The 10,385-nt window shown below is 43.3% G+C and overlaps 1 protein-coding gene across 1 annotated transcript in view; it reads left to right on the top strand.

Moving 5' to 3' along the window:
• Positions 1 to 5,988, top strand: part of LOC128356084 (plasma membrane calcium-transporting ATPase 1-like) — a 104,104-nt gene extending 98,116 nt beyond the window's left edge. Inside the window, exon 21 of the mRNA XM_053316520.1 lies at positions 5,235 to 5,988. Within this exon, the coding sequence (XP_053172495.1) occupies positions 5,235 to 5,480 (246 nt within the window). The 3' untranslated portion in view covers positions 5,481 to 5,988. The remainder of the gene's footprint in view (positions 1 to 5,234) is intronic.
• The last annotated feature ends 4,397 nt before the right edge of the window (positions 5,989 to 10,385 follow it).

Below are 10,385 nucleotides of genomic sequence, written 5' to 3'. Positions count from 1 at the left end.
AGGATATAAGCACATATAAGGTCACAAAAAGAGGGGCATGTAGGCGTGTTGGTTTCCCTGGAAGAAAGCGCAGCTGTGTGGAGGCCTATCTTCCACAGTTCAGATAAAGACGGGAGGACATCAGAGCACAGTGTGACATGTCAAGGTTCAAAATGTTCAGCGGTTTCCATAACTCTTTGCCTAACATTATATAATCTTTTCCACCAATTAGTATTGTTATAAACCATATTTGGGACTTTTGGGAAGTCAGAAACAGAGGCGTCGTTAGGAAAATGGAAAATGGAAATTTCAACGATTCCATGACAACAAGGCAAACACTGCTGATTAAGATCATGCGATATGATCAAAAGCTCCACAACAGCTACTAAATGGAGGGGAAGGTTGGAGTTTGATTTCAGGTGAAGTTGGAAACTCTGCATCTGGTGTCTGATAATAACCTTCATCTGGCCTTGGTGGAGCCACAGGGAGTTGTGAAAGAAGGAAGCGATGCGAGCAGAAAGTCTCGTGCTTTTCGGTTTCTCTCCGCCATCAGACACGCCGCGAAGAAAAAGGAAGCTCTCTGTTTTCTCTTCATGTCTTTTGTATCTGTAATATCAGTCTGTCGTCCTCCTGGGATGGGAGGATGAGGGGATGGAGGGGGAGGCGACGAAAGGCTGCAAGCTAATTAGGTTCTTATCTCTCCACGCTCCTCTTCCTGTCCTCCTCCTCTCTAATCCTGGTGGGCAGCGTTGTGCTGCTCAACGCCTCGACAGTCAAACACAGTGGGGTAATAATTGGTACAAGCAGCACCTCGCTGCCGAAACTTTATCAGTCGTTCCAAGTGACACATTTTCGCCTCTTCCTCCTGTTTCCACTTCACTCAGAGTGCTTCCAGTCTGATTCAAAAGCTTTATTCATTGTTGCGTTTCTTCCTTCATCCCTTCATTCTATCTTCTGGATTTTCACGTTTTGTCTTTTCACTAACTACATGACAGCTTTCTCTCTCTCTCTCTCTCTCTCTCTCTCTCTCTCTTTCTTTTTGTGCTTTTCTCTCAAACTTCTCCTAACCCCTAAATCCTCTCTTCCGTCCTGATTTCTCCCTCATCCTCTCTTTCTTGTTTCTTCTCATGTTCTCTGTATCCACTTTGTATCAGTGTTATGGTGTTATTCCTGCAGAACAAATCAGTGCTGTGTTCTAACATGAAAACACCTGGAGGCTGAAAATGTTAAATGTGGGCACCAACATGATATCTGAGTTTTGGAACTGATACCAATATGATCATTTTTTTGACCTTACATTAAACAATGTTGACCCTACTTCTCTGTTTATAACTAACTAAGCCTCAAATGCATCAGTGATTTATTGATCAGGTGTCATTATTCAGATACAGATCTCATGTTAATATGAAGCTGATGTGTTCAATACCAGCTTTCCATAGTTGACAGTTTTTAAATTCTTGGTGCAAAGACACATTCACGTTCTGAACCAGAAATAAGCCCCGCTGTAGTGAAACTGATTTTTGGTCTGTTGAGACCAAATGACATTTCTTAAAGTTCGGTTGATAAGTCGTATTTGGGGACAAACAGAAAAGGTCAACACAACAACATGTGGCAACATGTTGCACATGTCAAAATACCATGTAAGCCTGAAGCAGCATTACACATTATCATGGGTCAACTCATCTGGATACTCCACCTTACTGTTTCTCACTGCTAACACAAGGACGACCTCTTCTGTCTGTTTGCTGTTTCTCACTTCACACCTGAAATGTAATTACTGACCTTTAAAACTTTCTCTAACCTCTCTATAACTATTTCTTTTCTTCCTTCTTCCCATCTCCTCTCCTCTATCCTGTCACCTCGCTCTGTCTCTATCTCTGCTGTCTAACGGTGTGTTGTGGCTGTCCCTCCTTCAGATGGATGTGGTCTATACCTTCCAGACGGGCCAGGCGCCGGTGCCCGGTGCCCTGCGCCGCCAGCCATCCGTCGTCAGCCAGCACAATGACGCCACTGCCGCCAAAACTCTCTCTAGTCCCACCCACGTAGGACTTAGCTCCTCCTCTTCTCTCACCAACTCAGCCGGGGCTCCGCCCCCTGCTGCTGCTGCTTCCTCCTCCACTGCAGGCAGTGAGTCGGTGATCGGAGGCCAGCTAACACCACGCTTCACCTGGCTGGACTCTGTCTCTTTTTCTCTTTTTGATCTGCATGAAACATTGAACGCTGCATGACTGACTCTCACTAAATGCATCACGCTGTTCCTGTCACCAGCAGGGTGTCTGCATGTCTGAACTACTCTGAGATCTATGAATGATCTTCCTAATTATTATAAGACATAACCGACTCATTTAACATGATAGTAATTTACATAAAGCTGGAACTGGTGTGATTCACGTGTCAAAGTTGTTAGTATAAAGTTTGTATAAGGAGGAGCAGTTAGCAGGTGAATGGTAAAACTAAAATAAGTGGAGCTGGTTGCGCTGAAATGACGACTTCACAGTAAATATATTGGATCAGGTTCAGAAATTCATTATCCCATAATCTCTGCTTTAAACTTAAGTATTTATGTATTTAGTTTGATCATATGCAGGTCAAAAGAAACCTAGCACTGGGGGATAATCAAATCAAATCAATCATGAGCCGCCTCTACCATTCAAGCAGTCCTCCTAATATTCAAAACAGATCCACTTACAGAATGGTGTAAAAATTGTTGCTGATTTTATTTTAAAAAGGAACTGCTAGTAATGTTTCCTGCATTCTTCTACAGCTGCTTCACAGTTTTATCAGTGGAAAGCTTTTCATGCAGCAGCAGGAAATGTTCAGTTTGCATTTGCCATAATTAAAACATAAAACCCAGCTCTGAAACATCTGTTGGAAATCAATAAGTAAACAGCAATGAGACATTAACGTAGGAGGGAAACTGCGATTCAGGCAGAAGATATGAAGCAGAGCTGAAGATATTTAAAGACATAGTTGCACATTTTGGGCCTGGAAGTCACACATCGTTGGTTTTGGTCTTTAATGGGATTTGCTGACAACAAAAATATATAATATATCCAGCTTCATCCTTTAACAGAAAACAGTCTAAAAGCTTTACGAATGAACTTGCAGACAACCTGATCACCTGATCTGCTTTCCCATTCCCCTTCCTTCTTCACCTTCCTCTGCTGTGGCTTATTCTTCATCTTTAATCTCTTTCTCCTCTTCTTTAATACCTCTCATCGCTTCCCTCTCAGCCCGCCGCTTCTCCTCCTGCATGTTGTGGAGATTTAAACTCTTTAACATCCGTCTATTAACCCTGATGTGACTTGCTGCCTGACGAGAGGATGACAGATCACAACTGTTGGCCAACGAGAAGAGAAAGATGCTGGGAATCCTTCTGATTCGTGACAGAGTGGGAAAAAAGAAAAAATCCCTGCCCTATTTTCTTTGTTGTGTTTTTTTTTTCTTTTTTTCCTTCTTTTCTTCTCAGAGGCGACAGCCTGGGCACCAAGATAATTTTATGGGTTAATCCTGAGCAGGGTTAAATCTGTCAGGCTCAGCAAGTCTCTCATGGTTTAACAGCCAAGAGCTTTTTAACTTGTGAGCTTTGCATGTGTGTGTGTGTGTGTGTGTGTGTGTGTGTGATGGTTGCATGTATGCTCTAAGCTGCAGTGCTCAGCCTGCAGTTCCCCTGTGGTTCAGTAATAGAGAGCTTTGAACTGCAGGGTTATTAATTATAATGAAGAGTGTCTGTTGGTGCGTATAAATCAGTGTGATCAGCTGCAGCCTCTGTGGATTCATCACAGAGGAAACAACTTTAGGCAGAGAGAGGAGAGCAGCTAGAGGACAAAATGATTCTGGCTCTGAGTGCGATTATAAATACTTAACAGTGTGCGTGTGTTTGTTATTTTTCCTGTGTGTGTGTGTGTGTGTGTGTGTGTGTGTTTTTACAAGGGCTGGCTGTCGTTTGAAATGTTTCCATACTAGTGCTGAAACCATCAAAGCTGAATCACCCAGTCTGCAAAGCGAGTCCCAGACCCCCAGGGGCCCCATGAGTCCCAGTTTTGCTGCATGCAATTTGGTTTAATATTCATTACATCCAAATTTTATTAATTACAATTTTTTTTTTTGTGTGTGCGAATAAAAACATTTTTTTGTCACGAGGTCGTCTAGTAATGATTAGTCTGGCCATGAATACCAAAACTTCTGTACTCTCTTACTCTGAGAAATACTAACATGTTTTTCTATAAAACCTTTTTTTATTTAGCAACAAAAAAGGCAAAGTTAAGTGTTAGATGTTGTCTAAACACACACAGCTGTACAAGAACAGGGTCGTAAATTGACAAAACAAATGTATGTCAATCAGGAAAATATAATATGCAGTTTTCTCCTTTCCCCAAAAACCTCCAATGCAGTTCAGGACCCAGCCCCAGTTTTTAATATGTGTTCATGGTTTATGGGGACGCAGATCTGACCCCTCTGAGGACTGAAAAATCTATCCACAAAGGCTAATCTTTTATTTTATGTTGGATTTTGATATTTTAGATCAAGTCCTGTCATGTTTCAATATGACAGTGCACCCATGCAGAAAGTCAAACCCATAAAAACCCCCCCAAAAAAACAGTTTTCTTAGTTTGATGTGGACGATCTTGACAGGTCTGGACAGCACCCTGACCTGAACCCATCCAACACCTGTGGGATGAAGTGTTATAGCGATGATGAGCCAGACTTCTATCACCCAGCGTCAGTGTCTGTCGGACTGGGAGCAAATCCCTACAGGCTGGTTTCAAAATCTGATGGAAAGTCTGAATAGTCATATATACAACGATGAAATGAGATTATTAAAGTCAGTCTGTGTATTTGACTCCTGCTATGGACAAATACTGTGTGTGTGTGTGTGTCTCGTAGCCTCTGTGATCTGATGGTCCCTCCACATTCAGCCACCTGTTGGGGGCGTTTTCATTGGAGTTTGTCCCATGCATTCAGCTGCCTCCAACCTACATCATGTCAACCCTTTCATTTGAACCTTTTGTGTTGATGTTTTGTTGATATTTAGTTTCAGTTTTCCGATCGTGTTTTCATCATCCGGCCCGACCTGTGTTTCACTTGTTGACGTTGTGTTTTGTGGTTTGCACCCCCCCGCACAGATTCAGACGATCTCCATGTGTCCCATCAGCCCCCGCTGCCTGTTTGACATCACACACTTTCATAAACACAGAGCATGCGAGTTGTTGTTCTGCTCCTTCTCTGACGTTTCTTTTCTTTCTTTCTTTCAGATTAAGGTGGTGAACGCGTTCCGTAGCTCCCTGTACGCGGGGCTGGAGAGCCCAGAGTCCCGTAGCTCCATCCACAGCTTCATGGCCCATCCCGAGTTCGTCCCCTTATCCGAGGAGGAGGCCCGCATCCCCCCCATCGAAGAGACCGGAGAGGAGATCGACACCCTCCCCAGCGCCTCCTCTGCGGCGGGGGGAGGAGGAGAGCCACCCAGCGCCTTCCCCCATAGCTGCGAGTTATCCATCTGAGCTCCTCTCCACTCCTCCTCCTCTTCCTCCTCCTCCTCCTCCTCCTCTTCCTTCGCCTCCCTCCTCTCCATCAGCATCATCTGTCATCCCACCAACTGAACTGTCACACTGAGGAGGGAAGTCATCGCTCTGCTCATCCCCTCGTTCTGCACACACACACACACACACACACCAAACACATGCTTCATATCCTCTTCACCCGCCCCCCCCCCTCCGCACCCTCAATCATTCCTGCCACGTTGCGTTTTTCATACTGACTGTGGCGTCGTTTTGCCTGTAAGTGTGTCCCTCCTCCTCTTCCTCCACCTCCTCCTCCACTTCCACCACCGCACGCATGAATCAGTAGAGTGTGGAGTCCAGAGAGTCTCCGCAGCAGAAAAGGCCTGTCCTTGTCCATTCATGTATATTTTTTACTCAATGATCCTTTTTTTTTGAAAAAAGCTTTTAAACTTTTTTTTTTTTGTTTCGTTGTTTTCGTTGTTGGGTTCGATCTTTTTTTTTTTTCTTTTTTTTTATAGCGGGACTAGCAGCAGCATGTCGTGTTTCTGTACTCGCTTCATTCCTGCGTAACCCTCTTCGGAAAAAAAAAACAAAAAAAAAAACGGCACAGAACTTTTCAAAGAGTGCAGTGATTCTCATGTACATACGCTTTACACTCTTTTACACAGCTAACAGCCAGGTTTGGTGATCAGAAGATTTTTAGGCAAATGCAAAAATAATGTAACCTTTCTTTTCTCTTTTTTTTCTTTCTTTTAATTTTAATTTTAATTTTTTTTGTTGTTTTTTTTTTGTTTTTAAAAACCTCCTAACGAATGTTTAATTGATGAATTAAAATCCTGAGAATGTCTTGTGAGTGTGACACTACAGTCGACAAGGTTCAAACTGTTTTAAAAAGAAAAAAAAAGTTCTTCCCTGGTTGTGTCTCTATGTGTTGTTTTTTTTTTTTCTTTTTAGCTGCTGTGTTGCATGTTGGAAGGACAGAATGTTTACTACCCGATAAAATATATCCATCATGGCTGCATCCAGAGAGGGCTCGCTTTCTGCTCCGTGCGTGTCTGACCTCATCTCATCCAGTCAGGGTTCTGGTTCTCTCTGCCCCCCCCCCTTCCACTTTTCCCCTTTACCCCCCCATCTCCCCCTCTTCTTCTCCTTCATACGTCCACAGTGTCAGTAGGAAACAGAAGTGTGAGGAGTTCATGTTTCCCCCTCCCCCCCCCCTCTCTAGTAGGATGCATGTTATGTTTCATTCGTGTTGAGTCGCATGATGATAACTTAGGAATGAATATTTGAGATTCTGTTTAGACGACCATCGATGTGTTAGTCTGCAGCAGCGTCTGTCCAGAGCTCTGTGATGAACTTCCTGTCTGTAGGACTGAACATCCTGTTACAAAACAGGAAGAAACAGACTCATCAATACTCGGCTAGCACAGAGGGAAACTGTAGCAGGGCAGGAAACAACCCCCGATATGCTCCGTGTACGTCCTGTTAACACACATGGACGTCTTCACAAGCTCGTGATCCACCTTCATGTACTCGGAGTCTCTCTCTGCACTCTTAAACATCTACAGGTGAATAAATCTAATGTTGCTTAGCCCATCGCAGCTATGAGGAAAGTATAATTTAAGCTTTGTGTCACAGTCGACTGAATATTTTTGGTCTCATCTCAAAGGTTTGGACTCTCCGAACTGAACGCACAGATGCCACAAGATGAGATTTACTCAATTTCACAGGCAAAGTCTTTCAGTGTTTTTTTTATTTTTTATTCATTATTTATAATCTATCCATTTTCAGCTATTTGTCCAGGTCTAGTCATTCCTCCAGACCCAGAGCTCGTGAGCTGTGAAGTGAGAGGGTTTGAATGTAGATCAGTTTCCTGTCCGCCTATCTCTATCTCTTTTTATATACATCATTTTATCATCATTAGTGACTTTTTTCAGTCTGAATATCTAAACTGAGAATGAAAGCATTTGGAATATTTTCCAGTTTGCATCTAATTACGTCCACTTGCATCTTTCTCTTAACTTTATACTAAAATCACACCTCTTCTAAACTTCGCGTCACGTTCAGTCTTAAATGAAAGGGGGAGCGGCTACAGTGTCGATGAGCCTGTGTTTGGTCACGGTGCAGGAAGTTGAGCTCAGCAGACAGGAAGTTAATGGATCTCTGAACAGGGTCTAGACCGTTTATCTGTGCTTTAAGACAAATCTTAGTACCAATTCTGATGTTTTTGTCCCCCTTTCCCACTCCCTACGTACCCCCCCTCCTGTTTGTCAGACTCGATGAATAAAAACAAAATCAGCTGTTGGTGACATCATACGGCCGGCAGCAGAGAGGGTGTCTCATCATCGCCATCATCACCCCTCCCGCTCCCCCCCTCCTTCTCTGCTCTGCCGTGTTTTGATTAAGCAGACGTCATGGGCGTGATATGGCGTGGCGGCCGCACTGAGGTTTATGGTAGATTGATGATGTCACCAGTCAGCCTCCCCCCCTCCCCACCCCCCACCACTCCACCCCTGTTAGAGTTAAATCGACTGTGTGCGTCCCTGCCCGCCGCTCAGTACTTCCTGCCTGTCGTCGTCTGCAGATTACTGTCTTAAAAGAAGAAGGAAGCAGCGGCGATGCTTCTAATTCCCTCTTAGTCTGACTAGCAGCCATCAACCTATCTTTGAACTAGGACACGTTATTGAAGTAATGTGCTACTACTGCCATATTTTCCAACTTTATGTCATGACTAGGTTCTTCCTCTCCCCTCTGATGAGCTTTTTCTATGTAACTCAGAGCCATATTTTATAGGTTGTCTGTATTGTTTTTTATCTCATTGTTATCGAGGTTTCCTTTGGACTTTCTCACCTGCCCTCAACCCCCTTTTTCCACCCTCTCTCTCTCTTTCTTTCTCTCTCTCTCTCACTCTTTCTCTCTCTCCTTCTTCCCCTGGCCCTCCTTTTACTCCAAATGCGACCAAAAAAGCAAGGAGAAAATCTTCAGTCGTCACTGCCGAACCAAGTTTAAAGGACTTCTACAATGTTTACATGAAAAGCGAGTGGGTGGCAGTTCGCCTGCGCTTCTCTCATCCGACCACTTCCCTTTCCATTCCCTTGCTTTCCTGAATCTTAGAGTTACTATTTAACTAAATGGGGAAATCTTTCTTGCATGGTTTTCATATAAAATTCAATGTTTTGCTCATTTTTTACAATTCTTCTGTATTTTTATATTAAGTACTTTTTAATATTTTGGAGATATATGAATATATATGTATAGGCTGAAGAGTTTGGTGACAGTACAGTACATGAATGAGATGAATCTACCGTGGACTGTCTTTTTACAGCTCTCTAAATATTTATGCCACGTGTGTCGTCTTGGTCACCTGATGTTAGGGCTCAGAAACCTGCAGTGACTTGTTTACTTCCTGTTGGCCGTTCAATTGGAATCTCAACAATCTAGACTCATCAGCCCCCTTTTACATGAGTATATTCACTTTATCTAAGATGTTGTGACACACTACATGCTATGTGATTTCGCAATTATCCAGCTCCATTAGAGTTCAGCAAATGCAAACGTGAATACAGCTAACTGTATCAAACATTAAATGGGAGTGTATAATTATTTATCCAACCTCTGGGTTTCTTTGTTTCTGTACTTTTGAAGCTACTCTACGACTGATTTCTTTTTTCTTTTCTTTTTTTTTTTTTTTTGAATGAGTGGATTGATGCTGTTTTCCAACTGGCAGGTGTCAGAGGTGACGACTTTTAAAGAGGATCAAACAAAGCTGTGTCCTGCTTCAGGCTCCGCCTCCTTTGAATGGGGCGCGGCCTATGAAGGCGTGTCGGCCCCCTTTGCCTTTAATTTAAGCTCCCATCCCCCCCTCAAAGTAACCCGAGGACCAAAGCAGAGTCGGACCAAATAATATTACAAACCAATGAGCTGCTGAGAGCTCCTCCAGCCAAGAAGTGCTTTTTAAATACAGACCTGAGCCCTGTTCCCCAAACGCATCTTAAAGCTGTGACTCTAAACCTGATCTGAGGTCTGGAGAAGTTCCTGATCAGACTAGATGAGTATATCTTAAAACCCAGAAACAGATTGGACCTGGGAAGACCTCACAGCCCCTAAACAAAACGTGAACTCTTACTGAGTTCCTGTTTTTATGCATTAATTGTAATTTATTTATTTTAAAGGTGCATTTAATTGAAGCTGCCAGGACAGAAGCTATAGTAGCTTTACTGAGTTTTGAGGTTTAAATTTGACAGGTTTTGTTAGTTTTAAATTAATTTCATTCAGTTCAATCCTCATAACTGTCCCTGCACATGTTTACATACTGAGGAGGAGGAGGAGGAAGGGGGGAGGGGGCTTTCTAATCATGACTAGGGCCCCAAAAAAGTCACGGGTTGGCTCACAGATTTAGTAGCATCTAAATCCAGACCGAAGCAGGAAAATGACGCCACATTTCTCAGCTTCATTCCCGATTTTTTTATTTTAAATTTGGTGATTGAAGGAGGCGGCGCCTGTTGACGGGACACGGCTCCAGCTGTAGATGTCATCGCTATTTTATACAAACTAAACAGCTTCAGAAACTGTTTCCCGGGGGACGAGAGCAGGACTGTTAAAGAGACACCGTGACATCACTTTCACTTCCTGCCGTGAGTCACGTGTGTGGTTAATGAGACGCACCTTCCAAAACATGGGGGGGGCATGCGTTTCCTCTTTGTTTCACTCTATGGCTGAATCTGACAGAAAGCCTGTGCTCCTTACAGTCAGTACAATGTAAATATTGTCATATAAGTGAATGAAGTGTACCTGCTGTCTTTGTTGGTGACAGGAAATGGGAGAGAGGGCAATCAGCCAATCATCACCCAGCATAGCTTTAAAGAATGTTCTGCCAAAGTCGTTTTTTCGTTTTTGGTTTTTTTT

This window comes from Scomber japonicus, chromosome 3, assembly GCF_027409825.1.
Source record: "Scomber japonicus isolate fScoJap1 chromosome 3, fScoJap1.pri, whole genome shotgun sequence".
NCBI lineage: Eukaryota > Metazoa > Chordata > Actinopteri > Scombriformes > Scombridae > Scomber > Scomber japonicus.
This window is presented reverse-complemented; position numbering and strand designations above follow the sequence as displayed.